The 24,534-nt window shown below is 40.3% G+C and overlaps 1 protein-coding gene across 2 annotated transcripts in view; it reads left to right on the top strand.

Moving 5' to 3' along the window:
- adcy5 (adenylate cyclase 5) overlaps positions 1-24,534 on the top strand; it is a 282,560-nt gene that overhangs the window by 84,305 nt on the left and 173,721 nt on the right. For both annotated transcript variants that reach the window (XM_030125695.1, XM_030125694.1), the window contains exon 2: positions 22,096-22,245. In XM_030125695.1, coding sequence (XP_029981555.1) covers positions 22,096-22,245 — 150 coding nt within the window. The remainder of the gene's footprint in view (positions 1-22,095; positions 22,246-24,534) is intronic.

Genomic DNA, 24,534 nt, shown 5'->3' with positions numbered 1-24,534 from the left:
TGACCTTGTTAGTGTGTGATCACAGCTGGACCTGGTATTCCTGCCGTGTCCTGGTGGTTCTGTTGATCCAGATCCAACTTGCTGTTTCTTCCTTTGGCTGTGGATGACGTGATGCCAGGTGGAATCAACTTACATGGGTATTAAAAAAATGAATTAGTTTGCTGTCAGACATTTCAAAGCATTGGAGGGAAAGAGATTTGCGTGGTAGGTGTTGACATCAAACCGTGCCATCGTATGTTGTCTTTCACATTGCTGGAGTTGAAGTGCAGGATCTGTATTTGGAAGAATCTCCTGGTAAAGTCACCATCCCCTCTTAAATCCCCTCCTTTTAAAGCACAAGATGAAAAAATCAAACATGCTTTTTTCCCCCCATCTCTCTGCTGTTCACCAGTGGGCTAGTCTTTCTTCTTCAAAGCCATGACTCACACAATGACCTTTTAGTTGCCCAGAGTTCAGCATCTCCTGTGAGGCGTCAGGGTTGCTTGAAAGCATCTGGTGTCTCTGTGATGACACTGAACTGCAGAGATGTTTCAAGTCCAAACTCAACTCCACTGAATCCCTTCCTGGTCATGATCTGTTTCTTAATGGTTGAGTTTCAGGAAATTTTCATGAACTGTTATCGGAAAAATCTCAGAAAGGGTTGTTACTGGAGGTGAGTGGACTTGCAGAGGTACACAGTCATTTGAACTATTTTTAAAGTTGGAAAAGATTAAGTTTTTTTTGTTCGTGGCCAAATTTATTTGTTTTATCAACAATGGAATCCTTTAATCTCTACTGTTTACAAGAGTGTCCTGCTGTCTTGATGGTGAAATTTATTGTTAGTATACATTATATTAACTCTTAATCAGCCCTGAGCATTGTAAAGAGGATTTGCCAGCATCAACAGCATGTATTGCCTTTCAGTGATATTTCAGACTTGAAGTACTGCGTTGATGAAAAATAATTCCACATTGCAGTGCTTACAAACAACTTTGGCCTTATCAACCCCACCATCTGAAGACATTTAAAATGAATGTGATGTTCAGTTGTTAAAAGCAAGCAAAGGGGGCCCTCTAGTGGTCAGAATAAGCTGCACTAACATAGGTTTTGTATTTGTGGTGTAACCGTAGCCAGTTCGGACATAAGAAGGAACTAACAGACACGTTTCTTTCACTCTGTTTGTATGGCCCGAAAAACGTTTGCCTGTGAGTATTTTATGTTCAGTTGTTGTAAGAATGAATAGTATAAAATATCTCTGATGTGAACCTTTGATGCTGGATAAAAAGACGTAAATCTTAAATTAATCTGTAAATGCTAATCATTAGCATGTTTATGGATTTTCCCATTCAAGTTAGCATCGAGCTAGCGATTTTTTTTCTCATTCATTTAAATATATAATGCCATGTAAATGTACTAAGGCAATGAACATAACTGAGACATATTTTGTATGTATGTTGCAGTTTTACAGTGAGTCTCAAGTAAAAGATTTGGAGAGAAATTTTCTGCATTTGGGTCTATCTGCCGAGCTAATCGCTACACGCACACAAGTAGGGACAGAATAATATGAGTTATAATAAAACGGCATTAACGTGAGATAAAAAAAAAATTGTTGGTGTTATTCAATGAATGTGTTAATGCGGTAATAACGCATTAACTTGCCCAGCCCTAGTTTTGATACATTTGAGGAGAATTGCCACTTTTACTTTGGGAAACCTCCCAACATTAAGACTGTTTTTCAGTCTTAATCTGAATTGGACAACACAATGATAGTACTGTCCCTATATGTTTTCCATTAGAACACATAACACAGGACAATTGTAATACTATGAAAAAGATGAAATAGTTGGAACAAGATAAAATGATGTAAAAGATTAAATGACACTAAGACTATGATAAATGTAGCAAGAGAAAAAGAGAAATAAAATTATAAAAACCTGTTGTAAGACTAAAATGATGTCACAGGAAGAAAAGAATGTAGAGGATGCAGCAAGACAAAAACCACAAAACAACAAACCAAAATGAAAATCACATAAGAGACATAATAGATGCAGAAAAAAGATAAAATGTAAAGAGACAAAACAGAGGGTTAATTATTTTCATCATTATTTTCATGGAAGGGAAGGAGGTCCAGCATTCAAATCATGACAGTAAACCAGAGCATCAGATATTCCTCTATGTACAATTAGCATACATCTGACACAGCGTTAAAACTGAAAGCGTGAAGGTCTGGTAATGTGAAATGACCCCCGTAGCATCATTAACAGTTCCAAATGCTAATGCTGGATCTTATATGCTTGGGGTGTGTATATAAGGAGGGTATTGACTAGGGATGTCCGATAATATCGGCCCACCGATATTATCGGCCCGATATTGGCATAAAAATGTAACATCGGTGAATATCGGTATCGGTTTTTTGCCTATCATTAAAACCGATAAAATAATGCCTTGATTTCACCGGCATTTACCGACGCATAAATGAAGCATTGTTTGTAGCTGAAAGAAATGTGCAGTTTTCAAAATTGTACAGTAGAGTTGCCACACTGTAATAGACTCATGGAGGGAGGGAGAGAAAATAAATAAATATGGCATTTTTTCCACAACTTAACTCTTTCCCCGCCAATGACGAGATTTTCCGTCAATCCGTGTTTTCACTGTTATACTGTAGTTGAAGCTGTTGCAGATCGTATAAATTACTTTCCTTAGTCCAAAAACAAACAATTAAGCAGCTTTTTCGGAAAAATGACGGACCGGGTTTAATGTTTTCGCACTGGAGTCTCCGTATCCCATGGCAACGCATCCAGCGGCAGCCACTGTGAATGAGGAAATGCACACTGTGCAGGAACCGCGCGCAGTTTCAAAAGCCTTAAAGATGGTTATGGAGACAGAGTCTGACAATTCAATATATGATGGAGTTACAGAAGAGACAGGAACGGAGAAATAGAAGGTGAGGGAGACGGACACGGAACACAGATCGGCTCTGGTCCGACATGAAGTGGTGGGGGGGGCACGGAGTGACACGGAGAAAATGACAGACAGGAGGAAGAGAAAAGAGACATTTCTAGTGGACATTCAAATAGAAGACAGATACACAGAGGTGGGACAAAACAAAGGACAGCTAGTCTGAATCTGTTAGAGTGAGTTCAGATTCAGACTGAGGACACAGAACAGATTCAGCTGTATAATGTCAGCGGGGACACAGGTAAGACATTGTTTGATTTGGCTTTTGTATGAAATAAATAAATACATAAATTCATACATAGATAAATAAGTAGATGTCCATATAATTATTTACAGATGAAACATAGCAGGTGGTCCAACAGGAGGACCTGGTGCAGCCAAGGAAAGGCCAGAAATCTACAGTATTTAGTGAATTTGTATCTTTTTTTCTTGAAAATGAGGAATATTGAAGTGTTTATATAAAAAAAAACTAAACTACTATGTGGAAGACTTATAACTGATGTATGTAAATGTGATAAGTTTAGAAGGAACCTGGTGCTTTAGAAGATGTTTGGTCTAAAGTTTGATGTAGATTCCTCTAATATTTTGTGGAATGATGGGATATCTTAGAGCTGTTTGTTATTATTATTGTTATTATTTTATTTTGTGATTTGGAATACAATGTTACTGTTGGTAAATGAGAAAGAGTCAAAAATGTAAATAGGAAATCAATTTTATCTTGAAAATCAATATCTTTGGAAAAAAATGCAGTTTTCTCAGTTTTTTGCTCAAAATTGTTTTTTCCTAAAAATGACCAATATTCAAATACTCATATCTCACGAACGAATGAAGATAGAATAAAATCGTTTCTTGTGTTTAAAAGTTGAAGTTCTGTTCTTTCTTTTGATGTATTCAGTGTTCACATACTCCTAACACAACATTTTCAGTCAGACTCCAAAGATTAGTGAAAATGACCAAAAAGGCTGGTGCTGGCTACCAACTCACTGGAAAATGCTCTGGCAGGGAAAGAGTTAAGTTGAAGTATGTATTCTTTCCACAGACAGTGTTTACATTTTAAAAGCCTTGTTGCATTTGAGAATGCATCCAATGGGGCATCACAATAAAATTAGGCATGATGTGTTAATTCCATGACAGGAGATATGTGATGTTACCTAAAATTAGTTTAATATCCCACATATATTGGCAGCGATATCGGTAGATATCGGAATCGGAAATTAAGCGTTGGACAATGTTGGCATATGGGTTTTTGGCAAAAAAGCCAATATCGGACATCCCTAGTATTGACAGTATGCATGTAAAAATGTGTTGGATTCTGTATTACGCTGGGAGCTGATTACATACCAGTATCTAGACATGCATCGTATTGTAGGTATACATGAGCAGGACAGAGGCAGTAAAAGACATGGGACTTAGTGTAAGGTAAACCAAGTCAACTACACAGAAATCATTTTATTCTGGCTGTCGTCATAGCGACAGTGACTCTTGTAAGACAATTCCATGACTGAGCTAACATCAACAAATGACCAGCTTCCAGCATAAAATGTTGTTTGTCTGTCTGTTAGCAAGATAACTCAAAAAGTTATGGAAAGATTTTAATGAAGAAGACTGAGAGACTGATCTGCCTTGGCGGAGGTCTGCGCTCTCTGAGTGCTTTTCTAGGTTTGTTTGTTTCTTTGCTTGTTAACACTCAAGCAGCAAAACTAATGGTTGAATTCATACTAAATTGGGTTTATAGATTGCCAGTGATCCAGAATAGATCTGATTACATTTTGGGAACAGTAGGTCAAAGTTCACATTCTTTATGAATTTTTAAAATCTTTTTTTCCCCATTTACTTATAGTGGGCAAAAATTCAAATGTCTGTAGCAGCAAAACTATTGGTTGAATTCATACCAAACTGGGTTTATAGATTACCAGTGACCCAAAATAGATGTGGTTACATTTTGGGAAAAGTAGGTCAAAGTTCAAATTTTTAATGAATTTTTGTCTTTTTTTTTTTTTTCTTTTCTCCCATTTACTTATCATGGACGAACTTTTAAATGTCTGTGAAAACATCAATTTTGTTTCAATTTACTTCAAACTTGGCACATATATAGAAGCAACTGATATGCTGACATCAGCACATGCATAGACATGATGACATCAGCTGGATTGATACCAAAATAAGCTACAATATGTGCAAGGGGCAGGGTTTGTTGTGCCTGGCACCACTTGTTTTAATTTATTTTTGGTTTTAGTTCCTTGAGGATTTATTAACAAAGCATAGATGTGTGTTTTCATGAAATAAGTAGCGTCTTACACACTTTTAACTAAGAATAATTTATCCATTTAAACACTCCCTTTTTTTTTTTTATTAAACATTCTTCATTTTAAAATGTCCACAAAAACTGATGTTTTATTTTTCATCCTTCATTAAATGGGTTTAATTCCTGTCCAGCACATAATCCTAAAATAGAAATTACAACCGAGGCTAATAATTGGAGGCTCATAGGATTGATATAAAAATCTATCACACAGTTCATGTGCTGTGCGATCCTCAGGTTTGGTCTTAGTTACAGAGGCATTAATGTAGCAGCTGACAGCTTTTGAGGTAAAATCTGGCAACAAATAACTGCAGGCTGTCACGTGACTGACTCGCACCCTCTTGTACATTGCCCTCCAGAAGGAGGCTGGCAGTGGACTGCACACAGTAATCAGCAAGCAACACATGACCTGCATTTATCCTTAAAGCACACAATGTGCCTCAGTGTGCACACTGAGGGGGTGTACACTCCTAATCAATTTAATATTCTAGTCGAGAGTTAAAATACAGATTGCACTGACACTGTTACAGTATCCACCGAGGGGCAAAACTAAACAGAGGCCTGTCTGTTTCTCCCACAAACTTTTCCGTTCAAAAAAAAAAAAAAAAAAAAAAAAAAAAAAAAATAGTCCTTACCAGTTCCTTTAGGAACGTCCGGATCTTTCATTTATGTGATTTATTTTGTTTTTTTTACAGGAGATTCCAGTGTTTTTTTGCACGAAGTAAAAACTGGGGTGAATTATAACCTCGCTGTACTTCTCCCACTCTCAGAATGTGCTCTTCAATAACAGTGATGGTACTGCTTAATGGAATACAGTTCTCCAACTATGTAGGTGGAGAACTAAAGGCCTTCTGATCAGATCATGCAAGGATAGGGTGCTATCATGCAACAAATATAAAATATGGATTCAGCAGAGGTTGAACTTGGTGAAAAATTAAAGGCATTATTAGGGATGTCCGATATTGGCTTTTTTGCCAAAAACCGATATGCCAATATTGTCCAACGCTTAATTTCCGATTCCGATATCTACCGATATCGCTGCCGATATATGTGGGATATTAAACTAATTTTAGGTAACATCACATATCTCCTGTCATGGAATTAACACATCATGCCTAATTTTACTGTGATGCCCCATTGGATGCATTCTCAAATGCAACAAGGTTTTCAAAATGTAAACACTGTCTGTGCAAAGAATACATACTTCAACTTAACTCTTTCCCTGCCAGAGCATTTTCCACTGAGTTGGTAGCCAGCGCCAGCCTTTTTGGTCATTTTCACTAATCTTTGGAGGCTGATTGAAAATGTTGTGTTAGGTGTTTGATCTGTAAATAATTATATGGACATGTAGTTATTTATCTATGTATGAATTTATTTATTTATTTATTTATTTATTTCATACTAAAGCCAAATCCAACAGTGTCTTACCTGTGTCCCTGCTGACATTATACAGCTGAATCTGTTCTGTGTCCACATTCAGAATCTGAACTCACTCTAACAGATTCAGACTAGCTGTCCTTTGTCTTGTTCCATGTCTGTGTGTCTGTCTTCTCCTTGAATGTCCTCTATAAATGTCTCTTTTCTCTTCCTCCTGTCTGTCATTTTCTCCGTGTCACTCTGTGCCCCCCCCGCACCTCCGTGTCGGACCTGAGCCGCTCCGTGTTTCCCGTGTTCCATGTCCGTCTCCCTCACCTTCTATTTCTCCGTTCCTGTCTCTAAATGGTTCTTCTGTAACTCCATCACATATTGAATTGTCAGACTCTGTCTCCATAATCATCTTTAAGGCTTTTGAAACTGCGTGCGGTTCCTGCACAGTGTGCATTTCCTCATTCAGTGACTGCCGCTGGACGCGTTGCCATGGGATACGGAGACTCCAGTGCAATAACATTAAACCCGGTCCGTCATTTTTCCAAAAAAGCTGCTTAATTGTTTGTTTTTGGACTAAAGAAAGTAATTCACATGATCCGCAACAGCTTCAACTACAGTATAACAGTGAAAACACGGAGTGACGGAAAATCTCGTCATTGGCGGAGAAAGAGTTAAGTTGTGGAAAAAATGCCATATTTACTTATTTTCCCTCCCTCCATGAGTCTATTACAGTGTGGCAACTCTACTGTACAATTTTGAAAACTGCACATTTCTTTCAGCTACAAACAACGCTTCATTTATGCGTCGGTAAATGCCGGTGAGATCAAGGCATTATTTTATCGGTTTTAATGATAGGCAAAAAAACCGATACCGATATTCACCGATATTACATTTTTATGCCAATATCGGGCCGATAATATCGGTGGGCCGATATTATCGGACATCCCTAGGCATTATTCATCAAAGCATTGTTCTGCAGCAGCCTCACATCAGTACAGGACAGGGTAGGTTTTTATTAGTTTCATTATCTGTGGGGGTTGGATGAGCTGGGCACGTCTAAAATAAAATGTATTTGTAAAATGAAAAGTGTCGAACACAAGGTAGCGACATAAGATATGAGAGCCTAGAAGAAACTGGGTGCCTCAGGTTTAACGTGAGTAAAAGAAAAAGAATGGTGTGGAAGAGATGTAGCAAAATGTAGGGTAAATATTGACAACTAGGATGTTTTGCTCTGTTGTTATGGTCTCTTCTGGCAATTATTCATCATTCATAAATAATGTAAACACATTTACATGAGGAGATGGAATGGTTACCACTTTCATTATCAGTCTGTGTAGCTTCATCGTTGCCGGAAAAATGATTAGCAGGTGCAAAAATACTACATCCTGTCACCAGCATCAACAATTTACAGCAGTTTCTGGAATTTAAAGACGATGAAGTAATGGCGGCCCAGGGGTGAAGTGGTTAACACTATCGGCTCACAGAAAGAGGGCCTGGGGTTGATTCCACTCCTGGGCCTGTCTGTGTGAGGTTTGTATGTTCATATTTGTGGTTGGTCAGGTTCAGTGGTCAGTGTCACATTCACAGCTGTGTACGTCAGCCCTGCAGTAAACATGTCCAGGGTTGCAGGATAGACTACGACAAACCCAATGGTCCAATGGACTGTTGGTGTCAGTTGTCGTCTGTCTTGCCTGTCCGTCCATAAACAATTTTTCAAGAATCATCTTCTCCAAAACCGTCTGTCAGAATGAATTGATATTTCTTGTGGAACATCTTTGGGGTAAGGTCTACTAAATTGGTTCAAAGAATTGGGAAATATTGATTTAGAATTTTTTAATGAATTTTTTACATTTTAAAAATCCCCATTAGTTTATAATGAGACAGATTTCAAAGTGCTATAACTTGAAAGCAGAAGTCACATATGGGCTTTCATTTGATGCCATGACCTTTGACCTTGAGTGACCCTGAAAGGTCAAGCAAATGCCAATTAATGTCTTTAAATATGCCGTTGGACTACAGGACCCTTGGTTCTATTTTTTTTTCTCCAAACAGCCAAATTAGCAAACATAGTGGAAATATCTTGTTTTCCATGTGAAAAGACTACTTCCTTCCAATAATATCTAAGAATAATATGTGTTCTGGATTTAAAGTCATTTTCTGGAGTACTAGTGATGACATGGCTGTTAGTTTGTGTTTAGCCTGTTTAGTCAGACTCTGGGGATGTTGCAAAAGAAGATTAAGTGTTTTTAAAAACCTATATTTGTGGCAAGATATTTGTGCAGACAGGCAGATTTAACATCATCCGCACCATATATTAGGCACTTATTTTAAAAGGAAAAAAAAACATTCATCTTGCAGGAAATAATTTGAATCTTTGATTTCACTACCAATTTAATGTTACTGAAATAATGGTTTATAAGTGGTAGCATTTTCACACATCAGCTGAACAAATGAAGTTGCAAGCTAAGCATTGGTTAGGTAGTGATAGCCACTTTAGCTTTTTCTATTTAACTACATATGGTTTTTCAAAAGTAGAGATAATTACCCCACCCTCCGAAGGGGAGGCAAGAGCTGTTGTTTCTGGTTGGGTTTTTTTGTTTGTCTCTTTGTTTGTTAAGACTCCAGCAGCAAAACTATTAGCTGACTTCATACCAAATTGGGTTTATAGATTGCCAGCGACCCAGAATTGATGTGGTTACATTTTGGGAAAAGTAGGTCAAAGTTCAAATTTTTTATGACTTTTTAGAATCTTTTTTTTTTTTTTTCCATTTACATATAATGGGTGCAATTTCAAATGTCTGTAGCTGCAAAACTATTGGTTCAATTCAGACCATATTGGGTTTATAGATTGCCAGTGACCCAGAATAGATGTGGTTACATTTTGGGAAAAGTAGGTCAAAGTTCAAATTTATTATGATTTTTTTGTCTTTTTTTTCTCCCATTTAGTTATAATGGGTGAAATGTCTATAAAAACATCAATTTTGTTTCAATTTACCTCAAGCTTGGCACATATATAGAGGCGGCAGTTATGCTGACATCAGCACACACATACAGGGTGGGGAAGCAAAATTTACAATGAACATTTAGTTGTTTTTTCTCAGCAGGCACTACGTCAATTGTTTTGAAACCAAACATATATTGATGTCATAATCATACCTAACACTATTATCCATACCTTTTCAGAAACTTTTGCCCATATGAGTAATCAGGAAAGCAAACGTCAAAGAGTGTGTGATTTGCTGAATGCACTCGTCACACCAAAGGAGATTTCAAAAATAGTTGGAGTGTCCATAAAGACTGTTTATAATGTAAAGAAGAGAATGACTATGAGCAAAACTATTACGAGAAAGTCTGGAAGATACTATTGAAGAAGAATGGGAGAAGTTGTCACCCGAATATTTGAGGAACACTTGCGTAAGTTTCAGGAAGCGTGTGAAGGCAGTTATTGAGAAAGGAGGACACACAGAATAAAAACATTTTCTATTATGTAAATTTTCTTGTGGCAATAAGTTCTCATGACTTTCAATAAAATAATTGGTCATACACTGTCTTTCAATCCTTGCCTCAAAATATTGTAAATTTTGCTTCCCCACCCTGTAGACATGATGACATCAGCTGGATCGAGGCCAAAATAAGCTTCAATATGTGCAAGGGGCGGGGTTTGTTGTGCCTGGCATCACTTGTCATTATTATAAATAAATTATGGTGCTTTACTTGATCATATATGATTGAAATCAGTATCACAGCACTGACAGTCTTTCTTATACATAAAAAATAGAAGATGCTAATGTGTGTTACTATGACAACAAGCAACCACTTCACCGTATAGATCCTTTAAAACATTAATTTGGATCAATATCACTTCTACTCCTGTACTCCTTGAATGTGTTTGAAAAAGAAAATAAATGGTATTTAGTGTCAGGGTAACATTGCTGTCCCCTTACGTTCCCCTTATTTTGAAGCAGTAGGCTATGTTAGTATTAATAAATGGACTATCACACACTGTACTGTTGTTGTGTCGCTACACCTTTGCCATTATATGCTCTTTGCTCTATATCCATGCTCAGACAGCCGAGTGAGCGCTTCATTGTGCTCAGAATGGTTACCCTCTGAAACAAACGTGCAGACGTTTATTTGTATTGTCAGTATTTGCTGGTGCTGATTACTGTCGTGGCCTCCATTCATCAAATCTTATCAGAAACGAGCACATAGGGAAGAGTAAAGAGTAGAATATGTGTGGGAGTCACATTAAGTAAACAGCTTCTTTTTTTTTTTTTTTTTTTTTTTTTTTAACCCTTTACTGGGAATGTTGCATCATCCTTTTTGTCCTCCGTGGGAATTTAGCTGTGTATGTCACCACTGTAACATTTGACAGGCCATTAATTTATTTTTATTTATTTATGGTAATGCTCATCCATCTTTCTCGGCAGTTATGTGATAATGTAATTGTACATGTCTTCCCCCGGGGGGATGAGCTCTGTGATATGGGAGCTGTGTTTTTCTGCTCTCACTTCCCCTCTGCGGTGAGGAAAAGCCCATAGGTTTCCAAATAAGGCCTGGGTGAGCACTGGCAGTATTAATAGAATAAGACTGCTGCAGGGGAATATTTGTATTGACCTGCTGAAAGACTTTATCTGATGCAAGCCATTTCCATGGCAGTGCGGGGGCAGAATGCTACAGCCATATTGTAGCTCCATCTTCAGCTGCTGCTGGATTGCCATATCCACAGTAGGTAGCAGAAAACCCACCTGTAAATGTCAAATTTAGCAGCTGATTTGGTGCAGCACTTTCTATTCTGCCACCTTTTCCTGCATCATAACTTGCCAGTGAACCTTTACAACAAATTCACGTCCTCTGATTTTTACATACCAGGCAGCAATCCTCCAAAGAGCAAAATACATGAATGCATTCCTCTGCTGATTATATGCCTCACACACATTTGCAATGCTAAAGTTTTCCTAGTTTTACATTGGGGTTTAAGCTGTCAAGTGGCACTTTGGAGTCAGAGTCATGTGAAGTCATACAAACTGCAGTAAGAGCCTTTGGTGTGCAGATCTTAATCTAACCACTCCCTCTGGTCATTAGTTCTTGAGCTGTCCACAGCTTCCAGTATTTAAAAGTGATCTGCTGACCCTCGACTGTCGTGAGACAGGTTAGTTTTACCCTACTGATGATGTGTTGTTGCAATAGTAATTCTTGTAGATTTCACACAAGAAGCCACAGTGAAATTTTTAATTTAATTTCATTTATTTGCACATCATAATCAGCAAGAGAAAAATTTAAAAAACAATTTTCATGCAAGTAACACCATTGTGCAGGAGAGGACAAAAGCCAAAAAAGGCTTATGTAAATGCCTCCCTGGAAATAAACAATTACACAGGGAGAAAGAATTAAAAATATGATTATAACTGAAATAATAATCTAAAGTAAAATAATAGAAATACAAATCAAATGATATATAGCCTTACATTTTTTCATAAATTAGAGTCCTTTTCAGATGCTTTTTAAATAATGATAAAGAAGATGCTGATTGAAGTTCAGGTCGTAGATGATTCCAAAAATGTGGTCCACAATATTTTAGAGAATACTGGCTGACAGAAGTTTGGCAGTACGGAAGATAAAATTTGCTTGAGCATCGTGAAGGATAATTGTGAATAACAGAAGACAACATACAAAAAGTTGTGGAAAACTTTAGGAAGGACATGAGTTAAGTGAACATATTTGTACATGAAGACACAGGTTGGGTAAACATTCACATCAAAAACTGGTTCATTAATAGAATTAATATGTGACAAGTTCATGTGTCTTTAAAAACAGAACTGTGATTGAGATACAGAGAGGGTGTGATTGTTCAAGGAAAATTCATACGATTCACCATATTACTAATGTAGATCTGGAATAAAAGGCTACAAAAACATCCTCTGCAAGCATGAAGTTTCACATGCTCAAATCCAGTCGTACCTCCTATACAGCTGCTCTGCCACACATACACAAGCCTTATTATCCCTAGAGTTAGCTATTCACAAGTAAGATCATATTTGATTTAATACATTTATGCAACTATCCCAGGTTTAACAAATTTGGATAAAATATTTTAAAAAATTCTAATGAGAGTTGATCTTGTAATGCACATTCTCATAGTGTCTCTGAGTTTAATGTAATGAATATAATAGTTATCTCAGCTGATCTTCCCCTTCATTTAGTAGTACACTTGATCGTTGGCTAGGTAGTGGGCTGTATCAGGAAGTGGTGTGTCAAAGGCATGTTAACCTTTTCATTGTGGTTAAATGACTGTTCAGTGCTTTATGCCCTCATTTACAACTCCCAAATCCTCCATTGCACCATTTGTGAATTAGTTAACTTTGACAAGATGCTCCTGATCATGCTCCTTTTTTTTCCCCCACAAAGGCAGCTGCAGGTCAAATTGGAGACAATGCCATCCATCCATCCATTATCTTCCGCTTCTTCCGGGGCCGGGTCACGGGGGTAACAGTCTAAGCAGGGATGCCCAGACTTCCCTCTCCCCAGACACCTCCTCCAGCTCTTCCGGGGGGACCCCAAGGCATTCCCAGGCCAGCCAAGAGACATAGTCTCTCCAACGTGTCCTGGGTCTTCTCCGAGGTCTCCTCCCAGTGGGACATGCCCAGAACTCCTCCCCAGGGAGGCGTCTAGGAGACATCCGAAACAGATGCCCGAACCACCTCAGCTGGCCCCTCTCGATGTGGAGGAGCAGCGGTTCTACTCTGAGCTCCTCCCTGGTGACTGAGCTCCTCACCCTATCCCTAAGGGTGCGCCCAGCCACCCTGCGGAGGAAACTCATTTCGATTGTTTATATCCGGGATCTTGTCCTTTCGGTCATGACCCAAAGCTCATGACCATAGGTGAGAGTAGGAACATAGATTGACTGGTAAATCGAGAGTTTCACCTCTCAGCTCAGCTCCTTCTTCACCACAACTGACCGATACAGCAACTGCATTACTGCAGACGCTGCACCGATCCGTCTGTCAATCTCACGCTCCATCCTTCCCTCACTCGTGAACAAGACCCCGAGATACCGAGAACCGACCCGGAGAGGAGACAATGCTGTTTCTCAAATAATTTCTTTGTATTCCAAACTTGGAAAGTAATAGACATTCCAGAGCAGTACAAACACTTTGCAGGTCAATTTTGACAATTCTGACCAAAAAGAGCAATTAAAACATTTATTTGTGACGGTCATTTGAAACAACAAGCAGAAAAGTACTGGAAAAACACCACAGGTGTTGTGGGTGAATCTGGTGTCCACAGTGGTAAAACTAGAAAAGCACTCAGAGAGCACAGACCTGCGCCAAGGCAGAGTCTGCCCCCCGATCACCACCACAATTGAATCATGTGTTCCTTGTGCCAGTATCAACATTTCCTGAAAATTTCATCAAAATCCATCCATAACTTTTTGAGTTGTTTTGCTAACAGACAAACAAACAAACCCCGATGAAAACATAACCCCTTTGGCAGAGGTAATAACATAGGTCTCTGGTGTTTCTCCAGCCTGTGGAAACACTACCTAGTCCTTAGGAGACTCCAAGTGGAACCAATTCTACCCAACCTAAAACCAGCACTGGTAGGTTCACGTTGGTGGAAATGGGAGACTCTTGAGTTCAATTTATCGCTTGAGCTGCTTTGTAGTCATCCTCATGCTTTCCTGCTAACATCATGCTGCAGGCTTTTAATTGGTTGAAACTCTAAGTACTGAACTTAAGTTGTAATGTAATCAAAGCATATTCAAAGCTGGAAATGAATTCAGACTGTGTGGGGGATTAGAATAAAGGATTGTTGCTGCTTAGATTCTTTAAGAGCTTTAAGAGCAGAGCTGTTTCTGCCAGACCACTTGTAGTAAGCTGTCACTTCCTGATGTGAATTTCTATGACTGAAAGGCAAGGAATGGTTGAAGTTTGTGTAGAAGATAATACCCAAACATTCCAAATAATGTAATTGGAAATAAATCTGCATGCTTCTCTGCTTTGCCTTTGTCATGACTCCCTTCATTTGTCAGTATTTATCTGAAAAGGCATTTCTCTTCTGTGAGGCAGTCCATAACTGAGCAGTATTTCACGTAGATACGAGGCACCAAGATTAAGGAGTAACCTTTTCTAAATTCAACACCTTCTCTCCGTCTCACACCGCATTTCTTTCTTCTCCTCGGTCATGCCTCACATTGGGTCTAGTCTTCCGCCTTCCCTCTTGAGACCTGCTGAAGGGTTTTTGACTTGATAAAGACGTGCTGTGTTTGTTCAGTTTGTTCCGGCAACAGAGAGGCCCATGGTGTGAATATGATTCAACTGGCTAATTCAGCCCATTAAATGGCTCTGTGAAAAGAATGGGTTGCTGGCTTTGGCTTGCTGCTGGCTGCCAGTCCGAGGACCCACTGTATGCATGGCACAGAATGGAAACAATGTCTTTAGCATTGGTGCCTTGGACACATGACAGCTCACACGCTGTTTGATAGGTGGAAACTTGGACAGGGTCTATAAAAACCAAAGGTAATGATTTGCTGCAACTTAAAAAGTTTCAGTGGGGCACACACATGTAAAGGTACAAAAACCCAGAATTTTCCGCAGATGTTCAAGCTGGAGTCTAGCTCACTCTTCTACAAGCTTCTTTTTGTTAAACAATCCTTTTGTATTTGACTTTGCTCAGAAACTAGGTTTGTGAGTCTGTAAATAGCACCGGGTCCTTCTATTTCTACAACAGTATTCTCAAAGTGTTTATCACTTATTTGCTGAAGTGCAGACTTGAGACTAAAATCATTAAATTTAAGTTTAGCTAATGACTCAGCTAATGAGTATCAAGATGAACTCTTCTTTCATGTTATCATGGACATTGACAACCAAGACATCCATTAGCTGATAAAAAGGAGATAACGCTCATGTCAACAAACAACTGGCTCACAGCGGAAAATAGACCGACACAAACTTGCAAACCTTACACACTGAACCTTTAATGTTGTATAAGTGTAAGACGCTGTCTGTTTTTACTGTCGACTGAAGCATAAAGTGGATATTAAAGGAGTTATATTTTACTTTTAAATGGAATTATGCATTTTAAAACATTTCCCTGTAGTCTCCATAAACTGTAAATGCTATGCTTGGATCTGAATTCTTCATTAATTCAACTCCACAGGTCCATCTTCAATCCTATTTTTGAGTAATGACATGAAACATATCGTTTTGAGCGCTGGCCCTTTGAACCACTTCACACCCCACCCCCTCCAGGTTGTTGGCTGTGCTGCTCTTTTCCGTTCAACCAACAACTGAACATTTTAGGTAATCGGCTTGAAGTTTGGACATATTTTCAGTATGGACTACAACTCCTGCTGCTGACAAACAATTATGTCGTACTCAGAGAAATGTTCGTCAGAAGTCTTGACCTTATATGTGCAAATGTCGTGACATAACTAGTTGTAAACAAAACAAATTAAGAAGGGATTGAAACGGGTTGTAGAAATCCACTTAATTTTTGCCGAAATTAATATGAAGATAGCTTTGCAACACCTGAGCAGTTCAAATTCAAACTTCATGAACTATTCAGGTCCAAATACACAAATAAATGTACCAAGGACTAATATAAGTGGGTTTAGCAAAATATGCCCCCTTTAGGTCAGTGGCTGGTAATGGTCTAATTTGGTCTGTAATTTGTAACTTCATCAACCATTATCCCATCATCTAACAAATATGCTAGATCTCCAAAATATCTGATAATTGCTGATCCTACAGCTAAGGGCAAATAGTTGGTCAGTTTGTTCTGCATCGGCACGGTTTTGCTGATAACTGATAGTCCATACACTCCCTCTCTCTGGTCACATGCTCACAAACACACACAGACGTATAAGCTGACAACATGTGAGTCTGCTCTGGCAGCACTCTGACAAGAGGGACACTGTCTCATCTGGCCTGGACACGGATATTCCAACAAATATTGTATCAAAATGAAGGAGAGAGGCTTAAGACATCCTGTTCCCTTGGCAGAGCAGGACACACAAGTGGAAGTGGACGGAAACAAAGAGCGCTTCAGTGAATGCAGCTGCAGGCCTAGAAAACATACATCAAACACTTTGTTTCTCTCTTCCCACCTTTGTCATGCAACTCATATCTGTGTTCTACTGATTTAAAGTCTAAACTTACAGGTCCCACTGAGACCCTGGGAAAGAACATTTGACCGTAACAGTTCCATCATAGTCATGTCCTGGGGAACATTTCCACCCCCCCTTATTTATTTTTTTAGTTGGAAGTTAAACCATGTTCAAGGAATAAATACTTCTATTGAACGTTTTTTCCAAACCACAGATATGTATATTATAATTTGTATAATATAAATGTTCTGAATAAAAAAATGTGTCATATAAATATTTCTACATTCTGCGCATTCACCTTTCACCAACAGGTGGTTGGTGGACGGCGGGCATGCAAAGTAAAGGCCAACGTCAGCAGGTTTTTAAATATCATATAACACAAGAGCTTTGGTTTGAGGATAGGAAGCAATGTGGTTTGAATTAAGATAAGATAAGATAAGAAATCCTTTATTTGTCCCACAATGGGGAAATTCCAGTGTTGCAACACTCATTATAGGACAGTGCAGAAAAAGTTCACACAGAAGGTTTTAAAAAAATAAATAAAGATGTGCATGCATTTAAAAGTATGTACAATATGGATACAAATAAATAAAAGTGTCCGTTTTGTGTATTGCAAATGGGATTATTGCACCAGGTTAAAAGTGTTCATTGTAGAGTCTAACAGCAGCAGGAAGGAAAGATCTGCGAAACCTCTCTTTCACACAGCGAGGGTGGATCAGTCTGTCACTGAAGCTGCTCTCCAGAGCTGACAGAGTCTCCTGCAGGGGGTGGGACTCATGGTCCAGCATTGACCTGAGTTTGGCCAGGACCCTCCTGTCCCCCACCTCCCGAACCGAGTCCAGAGAACAGCCCAGGACTGAGCTGGATTTCCTGATGATCTTGTCCAGCTTCTTCCTCTCCCTCTCTGTGATGCTGCTGCTCCAGCAGACCACACCGTACAGTACCGCTGATGCCACCACAGAGTCATAGAAGGTCCTCAGGAGTGGCCCTCTCACTCCAAAAGACCTAAGCCTCCTCAGGAGGTAGAGACGACTCTGGCCCCTTTTGTACAGTGCGTCTGTGTTGTGAGTCCAGTCCAGCTTATTGTTCAGATGAACACCCAGGTACTTGTATGAGTCCACTCTCTCAATGTCCCTTCCCTGGATGTTCACTGGTGCGGGTGGAGTAGAGTGGCGTCGACGGAAGTCCACCACCATCTCCTTGGTCTTCCCGGCGTTGAGGAGAAGATAGTTCTGCTGACACCAGTCTACAAAGTCCTGCGTTAGTCCTCTGTACTCTGCGTCATCGTCGTCCATGATGAGTCCGATGATGGCAGAGTCATCAGAGAACTTCTGAAGGACACAGCTGTCCGTGTTGTGTCTGAAGTCAGCAGTGTAGAGGGTGAAGAGGAAGGGCGCGAGCACCGTGCCCTGAGGCGCCCCCACACTGCAGGTCCGGACTTCAGACACACAGTCATGGGCTCTCACAAACTGGGGCCTGTTTGTGAGATAGTCCAGGATCCAGTCAGTCAGGTTGTAGTCCACCCCAGCATTCTCCAGCTTCACTCTCAGGAGCCCCGGCTGGATGGTGTTAAATGCGCTGGAGAAATCAAAGAATAGAATCCTCACAGCGCCGCCAGGTTTCTCCAGATGAGTGAGAGAGCGGTGAAGCAGGTGGATGATGGCGTCCTCCACTCCAATGCCAGAACGGTACGCGAACTGCAGCGGGTCCATCGCTGGGCCCACAGCAGAGCGGAGGTGTCCCAGGATGAGTCTCTCCAGTGTCTTCATGAGGTGGGACGTGAGAGCCACTGGCCTGAAGCTGCTGAGGTCTGTAGCGCGCGGTGTCTTGGGCACTGGTACCACGCAGGAGGTCTTCCAGAGCTGTGGTACCACCCGCAGCCTCAGGCTCAGGTTGAAGACATGCTCCATGATCCCGCACAGTTCGTTTGCACAGGACCTAAGGAGCCTGGAGCTGATGCCGTCCGGTCCAGCTGCTTTCCTGGGCCTGATCTTCTTAAGCTCTCTCCTCACCTGGACTGCACTGAAGGAGAGAGGTGGGCTTGGCTCTGTGCAGGGGGACAGAGGTGTTGGTGGTGATGATGTCAGCAGTGTGTCGGGGGATGGAGTGGGGAGGGTGAGTCCGTGTGGGAGCTGATGGGCCATCACAGAGGTGTGAAGAGGCGCAGGGTTGGGCCATTGTCTTGACCTGAGTTGAGGGCTGGCAGGCTGCATGGGGGGAGGGGTGGGTGACAGATCAAATCTCAGAAAATGCGAGTTCAAATCATTCACCCAACGAGTGTCTCCCTCCGTCTGTACAGGAGATGCTTTGAAGCCAGAGACTGTGCTTAGGCTTCTCCACACCTCCCAAATGTTATTCTGCTGCAGCTGCTGCTCCATCTTCCTCCTGTAGGCATCTTTGGCCTCCCGGATGTTCCTCCTGAGCCTCTTCTGTGCAGCCTTCAGCTCCTCCCTGTCCCCTGACCTGAAGGCTCTCTTCTTCTCCCTCAGCAGAGCCTTGATGTCAGGGTTAATCCATGGCTTGTTGTTGGAGAAACACCGCACCGTCTGGGCAGGTACAGTGTTCTCATAACAGAAGTTTATGTAGCCAGAGATGCACTCTGTCATGGCATTGATGTCCTCACCATGGGGAGCACAGAGCACCGGCCACACCGTGGTTCCAAAACAGTCCCTCAGAGCCTCTGCACTGCTTTCACCGCATTTCCTCACCACCCGGGTCACAACTGGCTCTCTGTGTACCAGGGGTGAGTACACAGGGCGCAGGTGGATGATGTTGTGATCCCCGTTGCCCAGAGGAGGAAACGCTGAAGCAGTATAGGCATCTTTGGTGTTGCAAAAGAACAAGTCCAGAGTTCTGTTGTTTCTTGTGGGGCAGGTGACATACTGGGTGAAGGTGGGCAGCACAGAGGAGGGAAGAGCATGGTTGAAGTCTCCAGAAATGAGGATGAGGGCTTGTGGGTGCTGTGTCTGCAGCCTGCTGGTGCATGAGAGCAGCGTGTCGCAGGCAGTGTCAGCGTTAGCATGTGGGGGAACATACACTGCTAACACAATAGCCTGTGTGAATTCCCATGGCAGGTAGTATGGCCTCATGCTAACAGCTAACAGCTCAATGTCCCTGTTGCACATCTGCTCCTTTACCGTGATGTGTCCGGGTTTGCACCACTTCTCATTCACAAACACAGCCAGCCCTCCTCCTCTCTTCTTACCGCTCTCCGCCGTTCTGTCCGCGCGCACCAAGTGAAAGTGGTTCATGACGACAGAAGAGTCCGGGATGTTCGGGGTTAACCACGACTCCGTGAAAATCATGACGCTTAATTATCGCTAATCAAATATTACAAAATATTACTATCCTTTTACCACCCTTGGATGGCTTATTTACATCTTGCAGCAATCGGTCTCCTTATGGATTATAACGGGGACACCAATGGGAAGGTTTTCTACTTGAGTCTTGGAAAAGCTTTTCAACAGTGGAGGGGCTAGAGCTACCACAAGCAGCACCATACAGACTTGAGAAGTGGTGCGAAAATAATGGATTGGATTTATATAGCGTTTTTCTAGACACCCAAAGCGCTTTACATTACTGACCCATTATTCATTCGCTCTCACATTCACACTCTGGTGGGTGGTAAACTACATTTGTAGCCACAGCGGCCCTGGGGCAGACTGACAGAATGAACCAGTGGCCACAAAATGAGTCGGTACCAAGCATCCAAGAAAGCTTCCCCAGTGGAACATCCCTCTCCAGGTGGGACTGGGTCGCACTGAATAGGGCAAGAGTAAAGGTTGGCCCAATGAAGGACAACTGCCACAAGTGGTGATTCACCACCCACCCTGATTGCCCCTGTGGTGCAGTGGACGAATCAATGGTACACATCTTGCGTTGGTGCCCATCGGGCCCTCATTGCTCTGACCAAGACCTTCTTAGCAAATTACACTGCCCAAGAATGGATTTGGCATTGGCGTGATAAGATATGATGATGATGAAATATCACTATCATTGGTTTATCACCAGTCACTGCCAAAATGACTTATATGTATAAAATGTGCAGATGCTTAACTTGCATTAATGCTATTTTATGGTTTGGTTTATGTAAAACAGTAACATAGTTAGGGTCAGGAAAGTGTGATACGGACTAAATTAAGAGACTTACCTGATGAACATCACAAAAGCAAAGACATCCACCATGGATTTGAAATGATAACGTTCATGTTTGTCCACACTGGTCCCATCCACCTCCTTTTGGTTTGTCCCTATGTAAGCACGTCAGATGACTCCTGTCACATGCTTATAGAAAGTCTTATTTTATTTTATTTTATTTTATTTTATTTTATTTTATTTTATTTTATTTTATTTTATTTTATTTTATTTTATTTTATTTTAACACTGGTTAGGTTAAACCACTCATGGTGTTTTGCAAACGATGATATGACATACAGGGTGGGGAAGCAAAATTTACAATGAACATTTAGTTGTTTTTTCTCAGCAGGCACTACGTCAATTGTTTTGAAACCAAACATATATTGATGTCATAATCATACCTAACACTATTATCCATACCTTTTCAGAAACTTTTGCCCATATGAGTAATCAGGAAAGCAAACGTCAAAGAGTGTGTGATTTGCTGAATGCACTCGTCACACCAAAGGAGATTTCAAAAATAATTGGAGTTTCCATAAAGACTGTTTATAATGTAAAGAAGAGAATGACTATGAGCAAAACTATTACGAGAAAGTCTGGAAGATACTATTAAAGAAGAATGGGAGAAGTTGTTACCCGAATATTTGAGGAACACTTGTGCAAGTTTCAGGAAGCGTGTGAAGGCAGTTATTGAGAAAGAAGGAGGACACATAGAATAAAAACATTTTCTATTATGTAAATTTTCTTGTGGCAAATAAATTCTCATGACTTTCAATAAACTAATTGGTCTTACACTGTCTTTCAATCCTTGCCTCAAAATATTGTAAATTTTGCTTCCCCACCCTGTAGATATGGAAATGTTGGTTGAAACATTTTTGGCTGACAAACTTCCATTGATCACTTTAAATCTATTTTTAAAGGTGCACCTATTTGCTCTGGCTTTTAATCCAAGTGTGTGACTTTTATTTGTTTTATCTTCGGCTTGTGTTTTTAGATGTTATTTATACTATTATTGTGTCTCTATTTTTGTCAGTTTTACTGTATCTGATCTGGTATATTTCTATATTTTTTACTAGCTTTATCATACCTTGTATTTTTACCTATATCTTTGTACAGTACTTTTCATTGTTTGAAATGTGCTGTATAAATAAACTGGACCTTGACATTGAGATGAAATTCACACCTAAACTTATTGCATTCTTGACAAGTTTGACAATCCTATTTGTTTTCTACTCTCCTATAGATCGTGTCCAACATACTCATATTCTCCTGTACCAACATCGTGGGCGTGTGCACCCATTACCCCGCTGAGGGTTCCCAGAGGCAGGCCTTCCAGGAGACCAGGGAATGCATTCAGGCTCGCCTTCACTCCCAGAGGGAAAACCAGCAGCAGGTGAGAGGGAAATCACTGGTAATGCTCCAGGAAAGGGCAGCGTCCAAAAAGCAGTGGCACTATTGATTACCAGGTGTATATCTTTCATCTGGGACTAAGTCACAGATCATAAAGCTCTTTATGTCACACCGGCCTTTTAATGCACCTCCTGACTTCATCCTGTTTGCAGTAGGCCCCTCCCCCACCCAAAGACCTGGCTCTGCTCTGATTGACCTGGTTACAACAACATCCAGCTCCTGTCAACACTACCCTGCTCTTCTGTCTCTTTGTCTTGTACTGATGGCTCCTATAGTTAATATTTTGACCAACGAACAAGTTGTAGCTTGAATGAAATCACATAATGTGACATAATGTGACCATGTTTAGTATGGATATCATACCCCTCAACATACTTTTAATCCTTACATATTGTTCCTACCTTGAACGTATGATCCAATTTTAAAGTTGAACCTGCCCAAGAATGTCCTCAAAACAAGCAGCTTTACCAGAATTTAGACCATAGATTAATATGCTAAAAATGTATGACTATAGTCTCTGTTTGACATATCCTCAACTCTTTATATGGGGTGGGTGAAAAGTAAATGGGCTTTAAAAATTGGTAATAAAATCCATATTCCTATTACAAATTTATTGAAACAAATGATACATGTTCTTTATTACATGGGAAAGTGAAAGTAAATCTTCATATTTCAACGTAAGGCAACCAGTTTCCTCAAATGGCTAGTGACGGAATGAACAACCCTCTGAAGGACATTGTCTGGGATATCACGGAGAACCTCCTGAATCTGTGAAATAAGACAAAAAAAAAAAAAGAAATCCCCATTAGTGTTGACTGTTTAAAAAATGTTTTCATTGTGACTTCAGTGATACTAAAAATTCTATAAGCAATTTGTAATGCCTAGTTACATTTCACCCAACCTGTAGTTCACTCATAGAAATACTCTGAAATTCAAAATTTTAACCTTAGTGTGTTATTGGAGGACCAAACGAGTGAAATTTAAAAATGTTTTATTGTTATGTAGAAAATCAAGGTTAATGAAGTTACCATATTTGGTTCCTTACCAGTAAGATGCAAAAAAAAAAAAAAAGTAAAATCCAGGAAAAAATACAAGAAAAACACATGTAAGGTGAAAGGAACATATATTTTAGAACATTATACCAACATAAGTGGTGATCCAGACACCTGTCAACATCCACATTATCCCTTTGAACATCATTCCTTACATTAGTACCATTATTTCATTATACCTAACAAACCAGGGACACTCACTGTTCATGCAGAGGTGGACCTTACAGACCCTGTAGACCACATTGGACCTGATATTGTTGACTCACTGTAACTGTTGTTGTCACTGTCTTGTAATGTATGACCAAAAATAGTCACTTGCCCGATAAAGGGTTAAAGGGTACTTGTAGGGAATTTTCATTGCTAGCTATTTCAAAAGATCATGCATAATACTAGTGGTTCCATCAGATAACTTGTGTTACAGCCCGTTGTCAAATATGCGTAAGTACTAAGTCACTGTTCTGTCAGTCAGTCATGAGCAACATGTTTCCTCCTTTACGGGCTGTTCCAGTACTGGTAGTGACTATAAACCATTAATCGACTATAAACCATTAATCGACTATAAGAATTTGCTCAATTAAATTAAAATAATTGTCAGTTAATTGCCCTTTTTCATGGCGGTATTTGTGGTGTTGACAGTAGGGGGCACGACTGCCTAAACTAGGCTTCATTGCTGAGGTTGAATATTGCAGGGAGTCACCCTGTCCACCTGTCCCACAATTGTCTGAAGGCTCCCGGCTTGTCTGTGTTGCAACGCCATGGCCAGGACCGGGATAGCCAGTCACCGAACTGGATCGTGACATTGATGAGTTAGAATCACTTTAGGGACATGGTGGAGCGAAACATAGACCTGACTGTGTGTTTTTCCCACATGCTACGGGTTGCCTATTTGCGGGGGGGGGTGGCATAGCATGGCATCTCCCTTCTCCTTGAGATCTGTTCCCCACGTGAACCTCCTCCGCTGAAATCTCACTCGTGTCAGGTACTGATGCAAAGTCAGAAATGCCCATTTCTTCTAAACTGCCCCTCTTCAGAGCCATTTATTTTATTGAATTTCTCTGCAGAATTTATTTAGTTCAGCTCCATAAATGTCATTGCCTGGACTGTATCCAATGGTATGATAAATCAATCATTAAGGAATATAACATGCTTTTTTCAAGAAGTATATTAACAATATTTAGCTTTTATTCTTATAGACCCTATTGAAAGAAACCTTGAGGTTC

This window comes from Sphaeramia orbicularis, chromosome 21, assembly GCF_902148855.1.
Source record: "Sphaeramia orbicularis chromosome 21, fSphaOr1.1, whole genome shotgun sequence".
In the NCBI taxonomy this organism is placed as follows: domain Eukaryota; kingdom Metazoa; phylum Chordata; class Actinopteri; order Kurtiformes; family Apogonidae; genus Sphaeramia; species Sphaeramia orbicularis.
Note: the sequence above shows the minus strand (reverse complement) of the source record. Positions and strands in the feature narration are given on the sequence as shown.